General features: G+C 41.1%; 1 protein-coding gene across 6 annotated transcripts in view; it reads left to right on the top strand.

The window, feature by feature from the left end:
* Window positions 1-169: 169 nt before the first annotated feature.
* TTC26 (tetratricopeptide repeat domain 26) overlaps window positions 170-23,964 on the top strand; it is a 29,501-nt gene continuing 5,706 nt past the window's right edge. The window contains exons 1-14 of one of the 6 annotated variants that reach the window (XM_048500908.1): window positions 170-251; window positions 536-673; window positions 2,368-2,460; window positions 4,264-4,378; window positions 4,606-4,655; window positions 5,403-5,548; window positions 8,335-8,506; window positions 8,799-8,873; window positions 11,391-11,493; window positions 13,957-14,012; window positions 15,930-15,983; window positions 16,779-16,842; window positions 17,941-18,029; window positions 21,674-21,757. In XM_048500908.1, coding sequence (XP_048356865.1) covers window positions 536-673; window positions 2,368-2,460; window positions 4,264-4,378; window positions 4,606-4,655; window positions 5,403-5,548; window positions 8,335-8,506; window positions 8,799-8,873; window positions 11,391-11,493; window positions 13,957-14,012; window positions 15,930-15,983; window positions 16,779-16,842; window positions 17,941-18,029; window positions 21,674-21,757 — 1,239 coding nt within the window. In that variant the 5' untranslated portion in view covers window positions 170-251. Of the gene's footprint in view, window positions 252-306; window positions 414-535; window positions 674-2,367; window positions 2,466-4,263; window positions 4,379-4,605; window positions 4,656-5,402; window positions 5,549-8,334; window positions 8,507-8,798; window positions 8,874-11,390; window positions 11,494-13,956; window positions 14,013-15,929; window positions 15,984-16,778; window positions 16,843-17,940; window positions 18,030-21,673; window positions 21,758-23,964 lie in introns of those variants that run through there. The other 5 variants (XM_048500907.1, XM_048500910.1, XM_048500909.1 and 2 more) reach the window with 5 other exon arrangements.

The following is a 23,964-nucleotide window of genomic DNA, read 5'->3' as shown; positions in this document are numbered from 1 at the left end:
TTTTGCAGCAAGGCTTGCCATGTTATAAGGCATTTTCTTTACATCTGATCCACCTTTACATTTGACCTACTAAAAAAGGACTTCTTAAAAATGTGTCTTTAAGGGAGCTGATCCGTCTCTGCCGAACTAGGCCTGTGCTTTCTCCACGCTGCCAAAGCAATGCGCCGTCCCCGCCCCTGCCGCATCGTCAACGTGATGGAACTCCTCCTTGTTTAAGCAGAAGGTTCTGAGGTGGAATCCGCAACGGAACTGTGAGTAAGGGTTAACTGTTGCTGCCCGGTCATTATTTGATGCCTCTCTGTCCAGATTCCATCTCCTTAACTACCCCCCGCCCGCGTGGTTGCTAAGGCAACAGAGTCCTTGGAGAGTCAGAAAGGCGGCGGTGGCGTGGATTGGGCCTGGTGGGCAAGATGGTGAGGGGCCGGGAATGCAGGAGAAGGGCTGAGTAGGGATGGGATATATTTCATTCGAGACGAGAAGCGACGGGAGCTTCCAAGATGCTTCACCTAATCGTGCTGCCTCTTATTTCTTACAGATGCTTTCGAGGCTCAAACCCGCCGTCGGGGGCGGCCCGCAGCTTGCAGACAAGCGCAAAAAGAAAGGCAAGCGGATCCCGCAGCTGGAGGAGCTGCTGACCCAGCGCGATTTCACTGGTGCGATTGCCCTGCTGGAGGTACCGGAGATACGAATTTGAATGTCTCCATGAACCGCTCCTTTAGATGACATCTGGTTTTGTTTTGTTTTGCTTGCTTGCTTGTGTGTGTCTACTGAGCAAATCACCAAAGGCTTGTCAATGCCCTGCAGTTAAGATGAAGATTATTTATGGAAAATCATCAATTAGCTACTAGTTGATAGTCTAATCTGGAGGAACTAAAATCAGAATGAACAAGATGACTGGTTGTTATGGGTTTTCTGGGCTGTGTGGCTGGGGTGTGGTAGATCTTGTTCCTAACGTTTTGCCTGCATCTGTGGCCTGGCATCACAGTGTGTAACAGACTTCTCTCTGTGATTCACCTCTGATGATGCCAGCCGCAGATGCAGGCGAAACATTAGGAACAAGATCTACCAGACCCCAGCCACACAGCCCAGAAAACCCACAACATCCACTCATCTTGTTCATTCTGATTTTGACTCCCTGATAGACTATCAACTAATTAACTAATTACAACTTCCCTGTTGATCTGTGTATATTTTGTATAATGGGAATAGTTTAAAGTTAGTCCACTTCAGCTGTGTTCAGAGGCAGACTTCATACCCACACCCCAAAGATTGCTTCTTTTGTTCAGGATTTTTATCCCATCCTTCCTTCAAGGAACTTCTGGAGGCTTATATGGTTCTCTCCTCTCATAGCAACCAGTGAAGTAGTTAATGCTGACAGGACAGTGACTGCCGTAAGATCACCCAGTGAGTTTCATGGCATGGTGAGGATTTGAACCTGGGTCTCTCATTTACTAGTAGTATGATCTAACCAGTATACATATTGGCATAATTATTATGGTCAGTGATGTATATAATTTGAGACATCAAAGGACAGTCCTTTTGAAGTAACGCAAGAAAGTAAATGTTTACTCACATTAAATCAGTCAATGGGGTAGCTGTGTTAATTTACAAAAAAAAAGTTTTGCAAGCACCTTAAAGACCCCCACAGTTAGCAACTGTTTTTGTTTCCTATTAATTTATATCTTTCTATGTATTGAGTCTGCCCTTCATCCTAGCCCATGAAAGCTTATGCTACAATAAAACAGTCTTTAAGAAGTGCTATAGAACTCCTTTTGTATACTCCTCCTACTGACATCCTGGCAAGCTGCTGTAATTCAGAGCAAGGAACAGCAGAATAGCAGTGCAGTCCTGAACAAGAGTAATACTCTTTGTAAGTCCATCAACATCAATGAACTTAGAAGGGCACAGTTTTGCTTAGAATGGCACTTTACATGGGTCAACAATCTGATTCAGATGATCATGTGTTCAAGATCACAGTATCTCTGTGACAATGGATCATTCACATTTTGGAATGCTCCCCTACACAAAAAGCAGCAAAACAACCGAAAGTGCTGCTACAAACTTTCTCCGAGCAGTGCGTATTTTTTATTCATATTACATTTTGTATGCAAGCATTGAAAAATAGAATTTGTTTCCTGCAGTCTGAAGTGGCACATTGCATTCTACCGCCTTAGTCTTTAGCCCGCAACCCCCCCGCCCCCGGTTGCACTGTAAATTTATGAATTTCTATGAAAAATGTCCTCATTAAGTTAATCTCATGAGATTTTTCCTGTGAGAGTGCCCATAACATGAGCCCTGTGGGGGAAAGGGCAGGGTATGAATCTAATAAAATAAATATGTAAATAATGATTTAAATTTTTTTGCAAGTTTAAACGTCATGTTGGGGAACAAGAGGAAGATGGAGATCTCTGGATTGGATATTGTGCTTTCCATTTGGGTGACTACAAGAGAGCATTGGAGGTGAGGTGAGAAAATTCTACTTCCCTTTGAAAGGAAGGAGGATGCTGTCTTAAAATGAGACCACTGGGAAAAAGGGAAAGAGAGAATGTTTCAGGGTAAATTGAAAGGTGGACAGCAAACCAATTTGCTATGTATCTTTTAATAAATGCTTAAGTCAGACTGAGTTCAGTAAATGCAGTTTAACATTAGAGTAACATGTTGGAAAAGAGAAGCATCATAAATATTCCAGTATCTATACTATACTCTGTCCCACTGAAAGAAATAAGTAGAACTGTGAATTGATCGGCCTCCCCCTCCAACCCTCCCTCCACCCCAAACACCAAGTAGGGCCTGGCGGTAGTCCTCCCAAGTCCCTCCAACACCTAGTTCCTCCAACACCAAGCTGGGATGACTGGACAGTAGTGGCAAGTTGCCTGCTGTCTCACTGGGCCTGGCAGCAGCCCTCCCCCTTCCCCAAACCAGATCTAGCAACAGCCTCCCCATTCTCCCACCTACCTCGACCTAGACCAAACACCAAGCCAGTCCCTCCCATCTCCTCCTTTGACTCACTGCTTATTCACCCGCCTGCTCATAGTCCTTCGGGACTATTTTCTATTATGAAAGTACACACTTCTGCCACACCACTACTGACCACACTTGTACCTTTCTGTGGGAAAAGGTATAGTAGATGCTTTACTTCTGTCTTGAAATGCTGAAAGAGAGTGGGAGGAATCAACTCAGGACTTGTATCTCTAACTTTGAGGAGTGAACTATTGCTTAATGTCACTAAAGAATTGAATGCCAACATTTGTTTATTAATTGTGATATTTAAAATAGCCTCGCATTCGTTTGTTTGAAAGATTTTGAATGTACAGTATGTTCCCTTTTATTAAAACTGAATTTGACAACAATTAAGATTAAGTGATGTCAAACATATTTTCAGATTGCATACATTAACAAAATTTTAAAAACCCTAGTGATTGCAAAATATCATACTGGAGCTTATAAAACGAATAGTACAGATTCTGGAAACTATCATAGTAATCCAGTTAATGTTTTACCACAGTGTAGCATGGTTGATTTAGATTTTTAATACCCAGATCTTTTAATTTATTTTCATTGGATGGAGCAGTTTGTATTGAAGTTTGAATGTATAGTTAAGTTGTAACTATCCATTCAGGTTGAGGAGCAGGATGTGGGATTATGTACTTCCTCACCCATCCCTTCTCGCATGCAGCTTCCCTAACTTCTTCGTTTTGTCCTTATACATGGCTCCTTGTTGTGTCCCCTCTAATATTAACCATGGGAGATTTTGCAGTTTAGGATTTTGTAACCTTGAGTTTTGCATTAATTATCCATTTGAACCTATACCAGTTTTTAAAAGATTTCTGTGATTATTTAATCCTTTTAAGACTTTCTGGATCAAGATTTACTGCACAAATAGAGTATTCAATATCATTGTGGCTTGGGATTCTGATTAGTCTAAACTGTTTCAGGGGATGCAGAATTGTAAACTAGTGTAATTCAGCAGAGATAAGTATAAGCCCTTCCCCTCTGAAATCACAGCTCAACCATTAATGCACTATGTAATCTTGGGAAAACTGCTTTTTGATTCTGCTTTTGAGCTGGAACTATACTGACTTGGAGGCTTATTCTAATTATTCTTGAGAAAATTTATCTGGAGCATTTAGCATTTACACATCCTGCTTCTGGAAATTATTACTGCATTATATTTGATAATGAAAGCAAACAGTAATATTAGCTGTGCTTATTTATATTCATTGGCTACACAATGAACATTTCAAGAAGACTTCTTTGTTTCAGGAGTATGAGGCTTTGACCAAACAACCTAACTGCAACCCTGACGTTTGGGTGAATCTAGCATGCACTTACTTTTTCCTGGGGATGTATACACAAGCCGATCAGGCAGCCTTGAAAGGTAAGGTGGGTAATGCACATAGTTTTGGAGGGTAGCTGTGTTGATCTGCATGAGAACTGTTAGATTTGAGTTGAATAGCATCTTGGAAACCAACTAGATTGGATGGGTAATGCAGAAGTTGGTATTGCCGGAGATATTCCTGATAAAATTAATGGTATGCTCATAAATATTTGTAAACCCTAAATATTGGTATAAGGTTTGTTTTTCATTCTTATTTGTTTGTTCAGCTCCCAAAAGTAGACTTCAGAATCGTCTGTTGTTCCATTTAGCCCACAAGGTACGTATGCTTTAAGAAGAAAAGAAAAGAATGATTACAAACATAGGCAAGTAATCAGAGTGTTCCTGAAGTATATTGACACCTTTCCCTAGCACCGGAAATCCCTCCCCGAAATGTGTCTGCATCATCATAGATTCTGTAAGGCCCACTGGATGTGGAAGGACCTCTACATTGTTTAAGTGCAGGAAGAACTGTATAAAATATTTACTGCACCTTTCCTCCAAAGATTTCAGAATAGCATACATATTTTTTCCTCTCCCGTTTGATCAATCCTGCCAAGTTGGTCAGGGAGAATGACTGGCCCCAGGATACCCAAGAGGCTTTGTGTTTGGAGCGGGGATTTTAACCTAGATCTCTCTAGCACAGGGGTAGGGAACCTGCGGCTCTCCAGATGTTCAGGAACTACAATTCCCATCAGCCTCTGTCAGCATGGCCAATTGGCCCTGCTGGTAGGGGCTGATAAGAATGCTCAGACCCTAATGAGCTATCCTAGGCTCCTGGGACTCCTCTAACTATAACTCTTTACATTCTGACTTTCAAATATGTTGTTGAAAGTAGAAGACAAGGCATGGAGGGGGCTGGGAGTGGGGAGAACCCTAAGGAATTGAAGTTCGTGACCAGAGAAGTGGGATTTTAGGAAAATATGAAACAGAAGCCCAAGGAAAATTTTAATGGAGAATGACTACAGAATATGACTGTATTTGCTTTCTGTGTGAAGCATCTGTATCTTCTTTCTGACCCATATAGTTCGGTGATGAGAAGAAACTGATGAGCTTCCACCAGAATCTGCAGGACATAACAGAAGATCAGCTTAGCCTAGCATCTATCCACTATATGCGATCTCACTACCAAGAGGCCATTGATATCTACAAACGCATACTTCTCGATAACCGGTTTGGTCAGCTTTTCTTTCCCCCCTTTCTATCTGCTTAATATTTTATTGGTGGTAGTATTTTACTGGAGAAGAACTCTTCCAGTTTTGCCAGTATTGTTAATAATTTCTTGCTAGGTTTCTGTGAGTAGTTTTCTGGCAGTTGTTGCGTTGAAATAGAATTGTTCATTATAAATTACAATGCAGTGCAGCTCATAATTTTAAACTTTATGATGCAGGACTGAGACTTAATTTTTTTGGGTGGTATTGCATGATGTATTATTGTAGACAACCTAGGAAAGGTTCACATCAGATGGTATCCTAGAATGTGAGATCCACTGAACTCATTGCAGCAAGTAGACATAAATGGGATTGGGTTGTAATACTATTTGAGGTATCTCTTTCCTTACTAGATGTTGGTGGCCCAAAGGTACTGTTTTAATTCCAACACAGAACTGCAGTCTTCTGTCAACTAAGTTCTGGACAGCCCAATCCAGACACAGGGGCTAAATGGCCATAGGAGGCAGCGTAGTCTTACATCAATGTGTTTGCCTTCCTGGCTGGCATAAGTGACCCTTACGCTGGCCAGCAGCGCAAATAGGGAGACGGGTGGCTCCACGCAGCTCTATGGTGCCTGACTCACTTCTGGTCACCACTTCTAAAGTTGCATTGGCCTAACTTGTAGCCAGTTGAACTGGGGGTGTTCCCAGAGGTGGAGCCAACATTAGTCAGCTCCCACCTGGCTTTTGCCCTGGGAATGCCAGTGGTTGGGAGGATGGACTTAAGCCACCCTTTTGGCTGGTGTAACTCTCTTTTCCCCTGTGGAGAGCTTTTGGGTGGCCAGGGAGGTTTTCTGCTTTTTTCTGCCTCCCCGTGCTACCAGAAAGCCCTCTGGAGGCGATGCGGTGGCACAGCAGCAGCACCATCCGTGGCCGTCTCCTGGATCTGGATTGCTGTGTTAATTTACTAGTCTGTAATTTCCCTTAAGTTAATTTTGTGCTTACACACTGAGAAACAGTGAGAAGCACTGAGAGGCAGTATTCAGTGCAACGTATTAAGTAGGAAAAGTTAGCATAAAGATAAAGGCGCAGTCCCAGGAACAAGGAAGTATCTTCAGTATTTTCTAGACAAGAGAAATATATCCTGTATCTTTTTACAAATAAAAAGTAATGCACTAACTTACCTGCAGCATTACAACTTCCTGTAGTAGTGACCAAATTGTTTTGGTTGTGGGGTGGCTTGCAAGTGGTTTTTAAACAGAGGTTGGATGAACATATGTTGGGAGTGCTTTGATTGTGTGTTCCTGCAGTGCAGGGGGTTGGACTTGATGGCCCTTATGGTCTCTTCCAACTCTATGATTCTATGGTCTGTAAGGTAAGGTTAACAAATAACTGCTGTACTACATGTTTCTATTGCAGAGGAAGCTTGGGAATGGGACTTAAAGGAGAGCATAATCTCTGCTGTAAGAAAAGTTACTATTTAACACACACAGCTTTACAGAAAAGACATTTTCTCCCTGTGTGAAAGGGAAGGAATTTTTTTTAGAACTTCTTACTCAACTTGAGAATCTTAGAACCTTGGCACACTATTAGCTTGTTTCTTAGGATGTTAATTCCCTCTAATGCTCCCTTCTAATACAAGTCTCTAATACTAATACACTATTTCCATAAGGTAACACAGAACAGTTACTTTATTCCTGACTCTCCAAAAGCCCATGAACCCTGTGTACCTTTACTATAGATGTCTTTCTTCATCTGGCAAAGCCTGACTACTTAACTATTCTGGAAGGCTGATTCCTCACAGACCAAATATAACAGGTTCAGGCCCTCCCAAACATTTCTGACCCATTATATTTGGATGAATCCGGGTTAAATGGAAGTCACTAAATTAGCGACTTTCCCCCTTCAACCTGGGTTTCCGTCGCTTCCTGTTTGCCTGTGCGAGCTACAGCAAGCAGGAAGTGTTCTATTCCCCCCCCCCCTCCATCTACCATTATGGTGGATTCCCCAGACAGCTGCCATTAGAGTGGATTTTCTAGAGCACAGGTGTCAAACTCGCAGCCCTCCAGATGTTATGGACAACAGTTCCCATCACCCCCTGCCAGCATGATGCTGGTAGGGGATGATGGGAACTGTAGTCCTCTTCCTGGAAGAACAGCAGTTGACACCTAATAATTCTAGGGGCCACCATGTTGTGCTGATAAGTGGGCGGGGTTCTTGGGGGGGATTCTTGGCTGTGTGATTCTCACAGAAACACATCATTTCCTGTGTTAAGCATGCTGCCCCCTGATGCCAGGATCCCAGCAATTCCGGATGGCTCCTGCACCTGCCATGCAAATGGCTGCACAGGCAACATGGGTTCCTTTAACCTGTTTGTGTTGCCTGTGCAGAGTCAGCCATAGTTTTCCCTATTTTTTTGTCACTTCCCCAAGTCCTGTCTGAGGCACTGAAAGACTTTTCCTCCAGTTAACTCTCTTTCCTCCCCATCTCCCAGAGCAGGGGTAGGGAACCTGCGGCTCTCCAGATGTTCAGGAACTACAATTCCCATCAGCCCTTACCAGCATGGCCAATTGGCCATGCTGACAAAGGCTGATGGGAATTGTAGTTCCTGAACATCTGGAGAGCCGCAGGTTCCCTACCCCTGTCCCAGAGGTTCCACAACTTCCCATTGGCTGATCTGCACACTTCCCCTGTAGGCAGGGATTTACTGTAGCTAAACTGACTTTTTTGCCATTAAAATTAACACAAGCTTTTAAAAGTATAGTTATTTGAACACTGATGTTAACTAGTTTCATGTTTCATTCTGTAGGGAATATCTGGCTCTCAATGTCTATGTGGCCTTGTGCTACTACAAGCTGGATTACCATGATGTCTCCCAAGAGGTGCTAGCTGTCTACCTTCAGCAAGTTCCTGATAGCACCATTGCTCTTAACTTAAAGGCCTGTAATCATTTTCGACTCTATAATGGGAAGGCTGCTGAGGTATGTTGTTTTTCTCTTTATCGTTAGTCTTTGATGATATGAGCTTCTCCCATTCCCAAAGGTTGTGTATGACATAGCTCCATTATTTCAGCATCTACTGTGCTAGCTGTATGCACTTCTTAATTGTATGAGTTTTCTTTTTGTCTGAGTGTATGTTGGCTTTTCCAACTGTCCTGAAACATAACTTAGAATAGGTTAGTAAATTAGTATTTAGGGTACAAAAGATAATATTGTGCTTCTTCTGTGTCTTCCTCTTGCATTGACACTGGTTTGTTTTTAATTTCTTTATAAGGCAGAGCTCAAGAGTCTGATGGACAGTGCCTCAATATCATTTGAGTTTGCTAAAGAACTCATTAAACACAATCTGGTGAGTGGGTCTTGTGAACATAGCAAACTTATATATTTTGTAGAGCTCAGTTGTATGGACTGGAAATCATATTCTTTCCTTCATTCAGTGAGACTTCCTTTTTTTCTTCCTCCAACTATCACATCTAGAGTTTTAGAATAACCTAGTCCTGAAGGTCCCCTGAGTTTTTGCAATGGCTTGTCCATTGGTGCGAGGACCTGCTGTCAGAAGGATGGCCTATCAATGTCCTTCTGCAAACACCAGAGCTTTCCATGAATTACTTTGAATTGCTTCCACATATGTTGAGATACCTGGGGAAATTAGATCTTAGCAAGAAAGGCAAATGCTTAAGAATTATTTTTCTGACTGTTGCAATTATTAATACACTTTTTTTTTTCTAACCATCCCTTTCATTTGCCCCATTGTGCCTGTTCTTTGCTACCTACTGGCTACCAGCTCCTCACTATTATTCTTGCCTTTTCTAAGCACATCATCTTTTTCCTTTGGCTTATTCCCTGCTATGTTCAAACATTCCACCACCTGATGGAAGAGGATGGAAACTGGAGGAGAGCAAAATAGCCAAAGCTGCTTTGGGCCTCAGTGGGGAGAAAAGTGGGATACAAAATGAAGTAAATAAATATCTCCCCTCTTAAAATGATTCCTTGACCTACCCTCATCCTGTAAGTCAAAACTGATTTCTCTTCTTTCTTTGATTCCAAATTGCTATGGTGTGTTTTGTCTCTCCCAGTTCCATTCTTGACATCCTACAATCGTTTATCCTCCATTTTACTAAATATGTTCTTGTTAAAAATCACAGGTTTATCTTCTTGCTGCCAGATCAGATATTGTCTTGATCCTCTCTGCGGCCTTTTGATGCAGTTTCTGTTGACTCCCCTTGTGACTTACATTTTCATAACTCTGATCTCAGCCAGTTCAAATGATACATTCAGTGTTTCCTGGGGGAAACCTCCTTTCAGGTCTAGGTCTGTCATCTCTGAGGTAAAGATCCTAAGAAGTTTTGTTCTTGGTCCTGTGCAAATCTTTCTCTTTGCTCTCTTTTTGAGTGATATGATTAAGTCCTGTGGCCTCCAGTGTCATATGGATCCTGATGTCATTCAGCCACACCACTTTATCTCAGATCTCTCCTCCCCTGTCTAGTCACATTTCCACCTGTATGTCTGATCCATCCACTTGGAGGTCTCATTACCATCTCAAACTGGCCATGATTGAATTGTAATATTTAAATCTTCCTTCTCCTTGATCACATTAGTTAATAGCCTCTCATTAATCAATTACCTTTGCTCCCTTCCATTCCATCTATTACTTCTTCCTGTACCATTGCAGAAATCCATAATTTCCTCTCTGGTCATATCCAGCCATGACCACTGTAACCTTCTTCTTGCTGACCTTCCCCTATCATATTTCTGTCCAGAACTTTGAAAATTACTCAGTATTTTCAGTGTTCAGACTATGTGAAGCTCTTCCTTCATCCTGTTACTAACTTTCCATCAACTTGTATATCAGGCACAAACTTATTTCCTTTTAAAAGTTCTTCATGACTTCAGTGTTAAAGTTCTTTTTTGGCCAGTCTTAAATATTAAAATATACATGCAGCTGCCATAAAAACACCAGCATGTGTTAAGTTTCCCCCCTCTGCCGTGTCTAATACAATGTGCCCATATCATGATATAACATTATATTCCATGTCCATAGATATGGTACAGGGAGACACCGCACACATAGCTATCATTTGCAGCAGCAGCTGCTTGCATATTATAATATTTAGTTCCAGTTTAGATATATATATACAAATGGGAACCCAAAAGGACTTTCAAAAAGCATCTCATTTCCCCCTCCCCTGCTATTTCCTTTTTCCATTTCATTAACACTCCCATAGACCCTCCCCTTTTCCTGCTTCCTTCTTTAGGGCTGCCAGCTCTAGGTTGGGAAATTCCTGGAGATTTGGGGGTAGAGTTTTGAGATGTGAGGTTTGGAGAAGGAAGCAGCCTCAGCAGGATATAATGCCATAGAATCCACCTGCGCCCTCCTTCTGCAGTGTGTCCTCGGCCGATGGCGGGTCCCCTTCAGGTCCGGGGAGGGGCTCTGGCCCTGCTCCTGGATACCAACCTCTAGGAAGGACCTGGAAATCTCCCAGAATTACAACTGAACTCCAGATGGCAGGGAGCTGTTCCCTTGGAGAAAATGACTGCTGTGGAATGTGGACTCTGGCATTATATTCTATGGAGGCCTCTCCCCTCCCCAAACCCTGCCTTTCTCAAACTCCACAACAAAAACGCCAGAAATTTCCCAATCTGAAGCTGGCAACCCTAGCCAGCCCTGATCCCAATGAGTTCTTCCTCAAAGGCCAAATATGGCCTGAAAAGGGCTCTGCTCCCTCCCCTGCTTTTTTTCTCCATACTTTGGTTGCCTAATACTTTGGTTGCCTAACAACAGCCATTCCTAGTCCAATAAATACTTTCCATGATTACAAACTACAACTTGCAACTGTACTAACACCGTCAGAGTTTTCTTCTGCAGGTGGTTTTCCGAGGAGGGGAAGGGGCTCTTCAAGTACTACCTTCCCTGATTGACGTTATTCCTGAAGTCAGATTGAATTTAGTTATTTACTATCTCCGACAAGGTAAACAGATCTCTGGCTTTTTTCTTTGATGTAGTGAAGGTGGTAAGCTTTTTAATTTCCCAGGACTTTCTATTAATCCATTTTTTGCTTGCCTCAAAGTCGAATACAGAGGATTTTGTTTTGCTATTTTAGTGGGGGGAATGTAGCAGATGACAGCTTTTTCCTGCTTTTTGTTTTTGGTGCTAGAGAAATTAAGCAAATGATTTACATTCCTGCATGGGTACGAGGAGGGCTGAAGATAGGTGATACTTAAGAAAAATATCTTGTTTTGATTAAGGCTGCTATGAAACAGGGCAGAGGGGTGGTAGTTGGGATTCCCAGGCATGCTATGCAGAATGGTTTTGCAACCTTGAACAGGAAGGGCTGTGTGATGAGAACTAATGTTGCAAGCTTTAAACAATGAAGAAGAAGAGTTTGGATTTATATCCCCCCTTTCTCTCCTATACCGAGACTCAGAGGGCTTATGAGCTCCTTTCCCTTCTTCTCCCCACTACCTTGTGAGGTAGGTGATGCTGAGAGAGTTCCGAAGAACTATAACTAATCCAAGGTCACCCAGCAGGACTGTAGGAATGGGGAAACAAATCTGGTTCATCAGATTAGAGTCTACTCGGTCTTAACCACTATGCCACCCTGAAATATGTATTTTAAAATGCACATGTTGGACAATAGGCTTAGATAGCTTTAGCAGTAGGAAATAATTGTGTATGTCAGAACTACAGTAATTATTTTATTATTCCTGGTATTTTTCTTACCTCTAATTGATGAGGAAATGTCCTTTAAAAGTGAAATAAATTATACCTGGCCTCTGCAGTTCAGTCCCATACTATCTCACCCAACTAGTTTCAGCTGATGATTTGGCACTGTATAATCTCCAGAATCAACTGAAGTTGACTCAATTGAAGATGAAAGTCCTCTGGCCGGGTCAGTGTAACCTTGTACAGGATAGCCTACTCCCGACTCTTGATGGTATTCAACTTGTCCCATCTTCTGCCAAGAGTTTGGGCATGATCCTGGATTCTTCTTTCTCGTTGGTGGATAAGGTCACAAATATTGCCAGGGCAGCATTTTATCATCTCTATCCGGCTGGCCTCAACAAGGGCCAGAGCTTTTTCTGTCCTGGCCCTTACCTGGTGGAACATGCTCCCGACTGAGATCATGGCCCTGCAAGACTTGAATGGGTTCTGCAGGGCCTGTAAGATGGAGTTGTTTCGCCGGGCTTTTTTCTGGAGGCCATCTGGGATGTCATCTATTTTTCTTGGCCTCCTGGAGGGATAAAATTAGAGTTTGTAAGTCTAAATCTTGATATTGTTTAAAATTAATTGTACTGTATAATATTGGTGTTAATGTATTTATTGTTTTAATTGTGATTGTTTTATGAGATTTTTCGCCACCCTGGGCCCTTTGGGGATGGGCAGGGTAAAAATCTTTAAAAAAATGTTCATAATAAAAGGCACATAAGAGATGTTTATGGATCACTTTACTAGGTGTTAATTGACTTCTGTGGGCTTGTACCAGTATAACTGCCTAATTAATGGTTCTTTTAGTTGTACAAATGATTTGTGCAAACTGAGCATTTTTCTAAATTTTGTTTCTACCTCTGTGTCCTCTTAACCATAAAAACACTTCTTAGAAATAAGCTCCACTGAGTTTAATGAAGGTTGCTTCTATTCACTGGATTGGATCCAGGAAAGTTGTGTGTATGTAGATATGTGTATTCTCGTTCCTTGAGTAGTTTCAACCTTCAGAAAATTGATTCATGAGGTTGTGGGACCCACAGGAACTAACAGTCACAAAAGCCAGGGGCAGCAGTGAAGAGTGGCACAATTGGTTTTTCCCTTTCTTCAAGTAAAATTCTGCTTGTGGAAGAAGGAAGGAGACATTTTCCCCTTGCTTCTGCTCATGGCAGTTCTTGACATGTGTGGCTGTTAATTCACACAGGTCTCATGGATCAGACCATCAATTTTCCATAGGTCAGAAGGAGCTTTTGGCAGACAAAAATACATACATCCCAGTGCTCTCCTAGTCCTGTTGAATCCAGACCAATTACTTAAGACTTTAAGACTGAGGTTATAGGAAGCCCTTGCTTAGAATTACACAATTCTTAAGAAAATCAGCGTTAACTCTTATGAACAACGTATTTTGCTTGGGTGATTGTCACATAATTGTTCCTTTTGTCCTATCTTCAAAGGGTGGATAACTGTGGGAGGAAAATGAATGGGATTATTTTTTATCTTTATGTTGATACATAGCATTGGCTAGAATAGGATGAGGAGACTTTGCACTAAAGCAGTGATGCATTTCTTAATAACAGATGTAATAAAATAACTGCATCACAAACAAGGTACTAATTGTTTCCATTATATAAATTTTACCACTTTCTACTAAATGCTTGTGTGGAAGGTAAGATGGTGATGTTGAATATTGTTCTCAAAAGTGTGTGTCTTGTATCTTGTGCCAATTTAGATGATGCACAGGAGGCTTACAACCTCATCAAAGACCTGGAACCTACAACTCCTCAGGTATTAGAAACTTATGGCATTATTATAGAAAAGAAAAATTTGTAATCCTGAATCAGAATATCTCATAACTCCTGAGCAGGAGTCAAGTCCTTGACTACAAGATAGAGACTACAAGATAGTCTCACATTGAACCTTCTTGAACAGAGAAATGGAAAACTCCTCCTAAAGTCAGGTGTTAGTCCAGGAATTGGGTTTATCATTTTTAAAAACAATAGGCCTGTTGAATGTGGAATTCTTTGGCCTTATTATGCAGGCTATTCCAAGCTCATTGTTAATTTCAGAACTCTACTTCTTTAAATGGAAGGCATTCTGTTCAGTTAAAATATAGTAGTTTATTAACTCCAAGATATGACAAGTAGGTTTAAGATACAATAAACTAAAATCTTACTCTGGTCGTGCAACTATAGCCTGCAAAACAAAACTGTTATTACATTTGAAGAAAAAAACATAAAAGTTGATATACCACATTTACTGGCTGGACATTCTTGGACATGCTTTTTCAATTACCGTATATACTCATGTATAAGTCGAATTTTTCAGCACATTTTTAATGCTGAAAAAGCTCCCCTTGACTTATATGCGGGTCATTAAAATTTTTTGTGTGTTTTTACTTTGCCGGCCAACAGGGGGCGCAGATTTTATGCTAGCGGCACCAAAATGTCAGGGTACCCTCAAAAGACACTCCTGATGATACCAGCCATGTTTGGTAAAGTTTGGTTCAGGGAGTCCAAAGTTATGGGCCCCCAAATGAGGTGCCCCCATTCCCAATTGTTTTCAATGGAAGCTATTAGTAGATGGGGCTACCCTTTTGAGGGTCCATAACTTTGGACCCTCTGAACCAAACTTCACCAAACCTGGCTGGTCTCATCAGGAGAGTCTCTTTATGATACCAGCCAAGTTTGGTGAAGTTTGGGTCAGGGGATCCAAAGTTATTGACCCCCAAAGGGGATGCCCCATCCCCCATTGTTTACAATGGAAGCTAATAGTAGATTTTCCATTTCTGATAATATCCCTCTTAAAATCTAAGTTGGGTTACATTTGGACATACAGATGATGATGAGGAATCCAGTTTTGGAGGATTTTAACTCTCTTGTGTTTTAGCTTGGTTGCTGGTTGAGGCTAAGGTTTTACAGTACTTTTAAAAGTTATTGTTGATACCATATTGTTTCTTGTTGACCCTCTTTTCCACTTACAGAGCCAGTTTACTGTTTTTTTCTTTGAAATAAATATTCAAAAAACATTTAGGCTCCTGATGCCTCAATTGATGTAATTTTATTGGCATCTATTTTTATTTTTGAAATTTACCAGCAGCTGCTGCATTTCCCACCCTCGACTTATACGCGAGTCAATAAGTTTTCCCAGTTTTTTGTGGTAAAATTAGGTGCCTCGACTTATATGCGGGTCGACTTATACGCGAGTATATACGGTAGTTGGATATGGTTTATTAGAGGAGTGAAGGAGGTAATAAATCTCTCAGCTGCTTGCGGCTCTTACAGCTCATGCTCATTGTTTGTAATGGATTTTATAATATGGTTGTTTGAACTACAGTCTATGGCCCCTTCCGCACACGCAAAATAATGCGTTTTCAAACCACTTTCTGTTTGTAAGTGGTTTTTGCCATTCCGCACAACTTCAAAGAGCATTGAAAGCAGTTTGAAAGTGCATTATTCTGCAAGTGAGGAATGAGCCTATGCTTGTTTCTTGCAGTCAGCGGTTCATATATAGTGTAGTTGATTTTGTTTTGCATGCTTAGTGTATCTTGATTTGGATTGTCAGAATCCATGGAGATAGGCATTTCAGAAATATGTATTTCTGATTTTGTAATTAATTTGAATAGTGTAATTTAGAGGCCACTTAAGATGCCATAAACCTTTTGCAGCATTTAATAATTTGTCTTTGAATCTAATCTTTTTCCAGGAATATATCCTCAAGGGAGTAGTGAATGCAGTTCTTGGACAGGAAATGGGTTCAGTGAGTATAACTTTAGTTCATGGAAGCCAGACATGTAGGCAGTAGAATTCATCTGAAATGTTGATTGAGACCAATTTTATCCTTGTTTATTAGACCCTTTTTTTCAGTTCCACATAGTTAAAAAAATAATAATAAAACTTTAGTTGTTGAGCATGTCTTATCTGTCTTGCTTACAAAATACTTGCTTTGTTTTTATGAGAACATTGTATTTGAAACAATCACATTATTTTGTTTTCCACAATAAGTATCCATTCCCCTCTATGCTTTCAGAACCATATTAAGCATTACTAACCATCGATGTCTCAATTTTTACCTTGCACTTCTTCCAGGGAGCTCAAGGTAGCATACATATTTCTCTACTTCTCCATGTTATCCTTCTGCAAATCGTAAATCTTAGGGCCCAAGGATTAAGTTGAGAGAGAGAGAGTGATTGACCCAAAGTCAACCTTTGAGTTTCCTGACAGAGTGGGAATATGAACATGGATCCAATAGTCTAACTGCTACACCACACTGGCTCATGCTGGCATGTTACTTACACATGTAACATGGTCCTGGGGACACATTTTGAACCAGAAAAGATACTGTTGAAGGGCCAATGAGAATTATGAGAGGTTTAAAGGGAAAAAAAGTTTGGATCATACAACGGGCTAAGTATCCCCTGCCTTAGCCACTTATCTCATCCTGATCACACCTCTGGAAGTGGCTTTTCTGCTTAAAATTGTATGTGCTATACTGTTACTATGTCCCATTGCTTAGCCCATACATTGGATATCATGCCTTTTTCTTTCTTTCCAGAGAGATCATTTAAAAATTGCTCAGCAATTCTTCCAGCTGGTGGGAGGCTCAGCCAGTGAATGTGGTATATCAACTTTTATGATTTTTTTCTTCAAATACTATGTGACAGTATTTCCATTGAATGCAACCTTTCACTCATGTTGCGTCACTACTGTATGGATTCTTCAGACATCCTTGAAATCTTTCTTCATCTATGGAGTCAGTGTTAGTTTTCAAAATATACGCACAGCTGCCACCAAGACAACAGCTATGTTTTTTCTCTCTGTCCCATCTAATACAATATTGCTATGTTGTGACATAACATTGTATTTCCTGCCTACAAACATAGCTGTCACTGTCAGCAAGAGAAGCATATGTGTTGTAGTATCTAGTTCCAGTTGAGATATATTTATTCTAATCTTTATCATGCAATCCTGTGCAGTTATACCAGTTTAAACCACTGAAATCAATGGAATTAGATTGGAGTAACACTACATAGAATGTCATTATTAGACTCTTACCTATGAAAGATTATGCTACATGAACATATTTAAGGTGTTGTGGTAGATAGTCATAGGTACTTCTCTGGAATATTTTCTATATATAATACGCAGAGAGACCCTCCTAAGTAGGGGTGTTTCCTTCTGTAACAGAAGTAAATCAGGTCTTACCTTAGATACATATGGAGGTAATTTAAACTGCTTCAAGACAATGGAACCCTCTTACATTAGCTGAAACAGAGAAAATGGTGGTGGTGCTCCAGATAACTCAATACAACTAATACCTTTTACTCAAAGCACTGTTATTCTCAATTTGCACAGTTTATTCAGACTATGGCATTTGAGTTTCTTTGGCAAAAGGGATATATTGCCCTGATTGTTAGAAATTACAATAGTATCTAATAAAAATGAGACAGAGTTTGCAGATTTCCTGGTTCTAATGTAATGAAGGCATGGAGCAAAATTCTCAAAGTGTCTGAGTAATTTTACCCTTAGATTTTCATTTCTTTTAGTCCTTTGCTATAATGTGCTGACCAATAAAATAATTACCTGTGTTTAAGTGTTGTAAAGACAGATCATTTGCATACATTGTGTTGCAGTACCTGTGGACTGTTATATAGGGAGGACGTCAGAAGCTGCTGCTCTCTTATTATGTTCAAAATATTTGTTCATCTGTTCCTCAGATACAATCCCTGGGAGACAGTGCATGGCATCCTGTTTTTTTTTGCTCAGACAGTTTGATGATGTCCTAATTTATCTCACTTCAGTGAAGGTCAGTACATTTTATCAGGACTGGTGGTCTTCAGTGCATCCTTTGTACGTTGTTTTGTATGGGCATGGCAGAATCTAACAGTTATGCAGCCATTAATTCACAAGTTTATCAGATCCTGGAGAAAAACAACAGAGATTGCTATCTCTATCATGTATCTGAGAAACTTCAAAAGCTGGACATCTGGCTTCTTGTTTTGCCCTGGTATGTTGATCTTTTCAGTGCAATTATTTGCAAATTCTCCCCTGCCATATTTCTTCCTGGATTTTGGTGTTCAAATTACCAGATTTTTTTTAACCATGGTATCACTGATAATGTTGGGATCCACAACTATTCTGTCTCTTTTTAAATTCAAGAGTATGTATCCTTTCAGAAAACTGACATAAAAATAATAACTTGGATGAATAAACAGGGTTTTTTCTTCCAAAGAAATAATGTCTTTATATATTTCATTTCTACTCTGCAGTGGAGTAATCTGTACTCCAGAAAGACAACAGTAAACATTTGCCATAATCTTTCTTTGGTAAAAGCTTTGTTCTCTGGCACTTGATTCTACAGAACATTCAGTTAACCTGCATTGCCCAGAGGGCAAGCTTCTCCTCCTCAGCCTCCTAACCCCTTTGCCTTTTGAATGTATGCACATCATGATCTTGCCTCTCCACTTCACCAGCCGGAAACTACCATCTTTTTACTGGGATTCTGACAGATGGCTCTGCCAGTTGGTAACTGACTGAGTTGTTTCCTCAGCCTCCCTTGAGCTGTCAGGGGCCAGCTCTGTGGAGGGCTTGCACTCAGACGACCTGCTCAGATGGCCTTCTATTCAGGAAGTTCTGTGGCTCAGATGAAGGCACTGAGTCAAAGCCATGTGGGGAGGCTGTTTCCATAGGCCAGTTCTATAATCAGTTGTGGCCTGGATTGAAGGGGGAGGGAGCTTCCATTATCACTGCTTCTCTTGTGTTGCTGTTATTCCCCAATCCCCTTTAATTCAGTAACTGATGCACTTAATTCTCCTTTCATTCTCAGCTCCCTGGTGTCTAAACAGAGCTCAATGTGTCATACATGCCTGATAGGACTTTACAAACTCTTAGAAAATTTTTTTTGCAAGAACATAGCCTGGGGTAGGGAGAGTACCAAAGTGGGCTGACACAGTAAGAGGCATTGGCAGGACGAACAGAGGTGAAAATAGGTATGGGTGTCAAAAAATACCCCTTGTTGAATTGCCACTGGAAACGTGTTAAAAGTTTGATTTTTTTATGTTGCCTTTCTGAAGGAGCACAGTACTTCTCCAGTATGGAGAACCTCACAGCATTGTCTTAATTCCTTTTGCATTGGCTGTGTTTCGGATATTCTTTTGAAGAAGCAGGGTAGTTTTATTTTTATTCTTACTGGAGGGGTAGTATGTTCCTGAAGAAAGAAAACATTAAAAAAAAACAGTTCCTCAAAGGGATTAACTTTTTTTTCTGCTTGGAAAGCATAATCTTCTGTGTGTACAGATACACAACATCTGTAGCCAGTATTCCAAAATTCTTGTTTCTTGCTGGAAGGTAATCAAAACAAAATCCAAGGCTTAATGACTCCTGTATAAAATAGGCTAGCACTTGTGGTGCCTGCTATTGTCCTAAGCTGTCTTTTTCCTAAATAGTTAAATGCTCATTTAGGCCCCATCAGTTAGGAGTTTTTGTTTCCCTGTGTTACTTTGCAAGCATCTGCCACTTTATTGGGTAGTCACCAAGCTTGAAAAAACTTTAGAAACCCTTTTTCATTTTGTTGGAGACCTTGTCATTCCAAATAATTTGCTGATCTTTAGTGGTCCAGGATGAGGCAGTTACAACCAATGGTAAGATGCTCCTCCCTGGAGGCTGTGGTGTTAACCTTTTTGATGGCCTCTCATGGATGGGTCTTCTCTGCATTGAGACTATTTTACTTTTAAAAGCAAAAATATCATGAGTTTTCTTAACTTCACACATTTATAAAATAGAAGGAAAGAGCCTCTGGCTGTTCTTTTTGACAGTTTTAAGCTAATGTTGAATATATTATTCAACAGAGCTAACATTATTGAAATTAATTAGGTTAGATTTATGCTAGAATGCAAAACTAGTTTCATGTAGCACAAAAGACTGCAGAATTTGGGAGGAAAGGTCAGAGAAGTAAAGACAACGGGAATTCTTTCACTGAGCTTTCTTTATTGGGTTGCTCCTGTTGGAGGAGACATGTAAGAAAATGAATCACACTAAGAAAAAGACTGTAGGCACCAGTGAAATTATTAGAGAAACTACGGCTGCAAACCAGGGACCTTTAATTTAAAGTCTGCAGATTTTATCTCTTGAGATCTTTCCCACTCCACTAACAACACTGACCTGTTCTTTGCACACAAGATCCATAATCTCACTCAATTGGATTATCCATCTACTAATTCAGAAGCACCTACCATTTATGGAAGAGTGATTTGTTGTTGAGCAGAAGGCATTTCATTAACCACTCAGAGGGCAGAAGGGTGTTTATGTAAATGTGTTCATGCATCTGTTTTAGAGTAATCACTTGGAGCTATATGTGACAAGCTGATTTAATAATGTTTATACTCTCCAAGTAGAATGTTTGGAATAATTGTATAAAGTGAGAGCAATGAGAATTGAAGGCCCCCTAAGTCAATCTTTAGAATAAAATTTTGAATAGGATGTAGAACTGGTCAGGATAAAGTGTTGAAACAAATGCAGGGTGAGGCATACCTGACGATTGATGGTAGTGTACAAAGCCTGTTCCATAATCTGATAATGCAGTTCATGTAGTGCTGAAAACATTCCTGTCTGAGACTTAATGTCACTTGGCATCCTCTCTGTTCCAAACCTGTGTGTCTGGGTAATTCTTTGAACCTCCTACACAACCAAAGGATTTCAGTATAAAGGAGCTATGACTTTCCTACAGCTGGAGGGGGGAAAGTGCTTCTTTCCCTGGGCAAAAACTTGGTATGAATGAGGGCAGAAAAAGTTCCACCCACATTTGAACAAAGAGGCTGTTGTTTTGGCAAATGCTCGGCAATTCTTATTATTAACCAATTTCATGCCTCTGTCTTCTTGGCTGTTTTCTTATGCTAGTACTTGCTCTCAGGTACATGTAGCTAAGTACAATGCACATATATGGCTTACATCACATTTAAATAGTACATGGTTATATTTGCAACTTTTGAAAGTTACTGGTAAAATTAGTTTCATGCTGACCAGGACTAGCATGCTAGAGGCTCTTGACAGTTTACCAGAACTCTTTATGAACTTTCAGTATAGTGTATTTCTAAGGATAACATGCATAGACATAAAACGGAGTTCTTTGCTACTTGCTAAACTATTGGAGAATAAGCAAGGATGTTTTAATGTGGGTGAAGCTCTGGTGAAAGAGGCAGTTGCATCACAGTAGAATGTAATAATCCCAGAAAGAAAGGCAAACCTTAGAATGTTACCACCCTGCAATTTCTGTCTTGGAACTCTTCCCAAAATGCTGTGGAATGTTTCAATTATGTCTGTAATCACAAACTCTAGCCATTGTTTGTTTAAAAGCTTGCTATCCACCCTCCTTACCCTGTTAAAGCTGACTCAAATTTTGAGTCTTCATTCTTATATGCGTTTGTTGATTATCTTATGTACTTTATTTTCCAGAGTTACTTCTACAATGATGACACTTTTAACTTTAATTATGCCCAAGCCAAAGCTGCAACTGGCAACACCAATGAGGCTGAAGAGGTATGTCTCTGCTTTCTTAAAATACTGCAGACAAACAGGGAAAGTATTTTCTACTTTATCAGTCATGGCCTGGCTCACTTGGCAGCTTCCATACTTGAGTCGGAGGCGGCCAGAGTCAGTAGTCCGCGCCCGACCCGGCGCCGCGGAGACCCGTTAAGCATGAACAGTCCCAGAAAGAACCAGGAAGACGGCGCTGCTGGGCGCCGTCGCCCAGTCGACTTACCGTTCCTGCAGCCATCCGGGTTTGGTGAAGTTTGGTTCAGAGGGTCCAAAGTTATGGACCCTCAAAAGCAGGGGTAGGGAACCTTTAACACTCAAAGAGCCATTTGGACCCGTTTTCCACGGGAAAAGAAAACACTTGGAGCCGCAAATAATTTTTGACATTTAAAATAAAGATAACACTGTATATATTGGGTTTTTTTACCTTTTACTCCACTCATGCTGAGAAGCGCATGGATGCACCTGCCCTGCTGCCTGCAGGGCGGGCAAGGATGGGGCCAGCGGCTTGGTCTTGCCAGCCGCCGGGAAAGTGCCCGCCCACTCCAATGGGGCGGGTGAGAGGGGAAGCCTACGGCATAGCCGGCCGTGGACAATTGGTGCGCCCGCCCTGCTGCCTGCAGGGCAGGCAAGGATGAAGCCGGCGGCTCAGCCTTGCCAGCCGCCGGGAAAGCGCCCGCCCCGCTCCAACGGGGCGGGCGAGAGGGGAAGCCCGCAGCGTGGCCCAGCCGGCTGTGGGCAATTGGTGCGCCTGCCCTGCTGCCTGCAGGGCGGGCAAGGATGAAGCCAGCGGCTCGGCTCGAGGAGCCGCAGTGCAAGGGCAGAAAAGCCGCATGCGGCTCTCGAGCCGCAGGTTCCCTACCCCTGCTCAAAAGGGTAGCCCCATCTACTAATAGCTCCCATTGAAAACAATGGGGAATGGGGGCACCTCCTTTGGGGGTCCATAACTTTGGACCCTCCAAACCAAACTTTACAAAACTTGGCTGGTATCATCAGGAGAGTCTTCTGAGGGTACCCTGAAATTTTGGTGCCTCTAGCATAAAAACTGCGCCCCCTGCTGGCCGGCAAAGTAAAAACACACATAAAATTTTAATGACCCGCATATAAGTCGAGGGGAGCTTTTTCAGCATTAAAAATGTGCTGAAAAATTCGACTTATACATGAGTATATACAGTACATTTCCATTATCTGTTTCCCAATTTATAATATGATAATTTAATAGTAAGGAACTACACTTGTTGCTAGTCATAGAATGCATCTATGTTTATGAAAAAGACGAGGATATGGAAGATGCTGATTGCTGTTCTAATTAGAATCATGTGTATATTTAAGGTCTTTGAACATGATCACAGAAAATATGACGCAAGTAAATCCCCAGCTATGGCAGGATACTTAAAGTGATTCTTATGTGACAGTAGCTTGCTCTCATTCACATGCTCAGAAGTGGAGGCCAATAGCCTTGCTGCTTAGGGGCATGCTAGTTTCCTCACCAATCTGACAAGATACACATTCCTGTTCCACCATTATATTCTAACAGAATGTAACTTTCAAAGGGCTTTTTTAGGCTTGTAAAAAGTATACACATAAGATTAAATGAATCCTCCCATGATCACAAAGAATTATTAATTGAAGAAAGGTTAAAACTTTTGAAAGGCTTGCAATGGTGTTGTCATGAAGGGTGTGATTTGCTCTTCTAGTCACAAACAAGCTCCAGTGGCTGCCTGGAATGCTTGGACAAGCTGATTGTTCACAGCAATTACAAAAGCGTAGCAAGTGGTAGATAGAGACAGCAAATATTGTGCTGTAAGTCCTTGGAAGATGCAGTATCCCAGCAGCAATATCACCTCAAGTAAAGAGAAGTAATTTTTGGATAGCAGAGATGCATATAAATTTATGGCTTCCCAAAATGGTTCTTGAAAGACCAGCAAAGGTCAGTGTTTCACTTCTTCCTTCGCATTCTAGAAACAAATGCATTATTTCTCTCCCTATGCATTCTAGTTTTTATCTTACCCCATCTTCCTTTGCACTTGCATGTTATGCATCATTGCCTTCTGTGCATAAGGATGCTCCCCAGTCATCCTTTAGCATTTCAAAACTAGAGGTCACTTGATAACACAATTGGAAGGATAATTTATGCATTATTCTACATCAAATTTGTCTGCATGTCACATTCTTCCACACGAAACACATGCTGTCTGTAAGCCATGGCT

This window comes from Sphaerodactylus townsendi, linkage group LG06 (assembly GCF_021028975.2).
Source record: "Sphaerodactylus townsendi isolate TG3544 linkage group LG06, MPM_Stown_v2.3, whole genome shotgun sequence".
Taxonomy (NCBI): Eukaryota; Metazoa; Chordata; class Lepidosauria; order Squamata; family Sphaerodactylidae; genus Sphaerodactylus; species Sphaerodactylus townsendi.
Note: the sequence above shows the minus strand (reverse complement) of the source record. Positions and strands in the feature narration are given on the sequence as shown.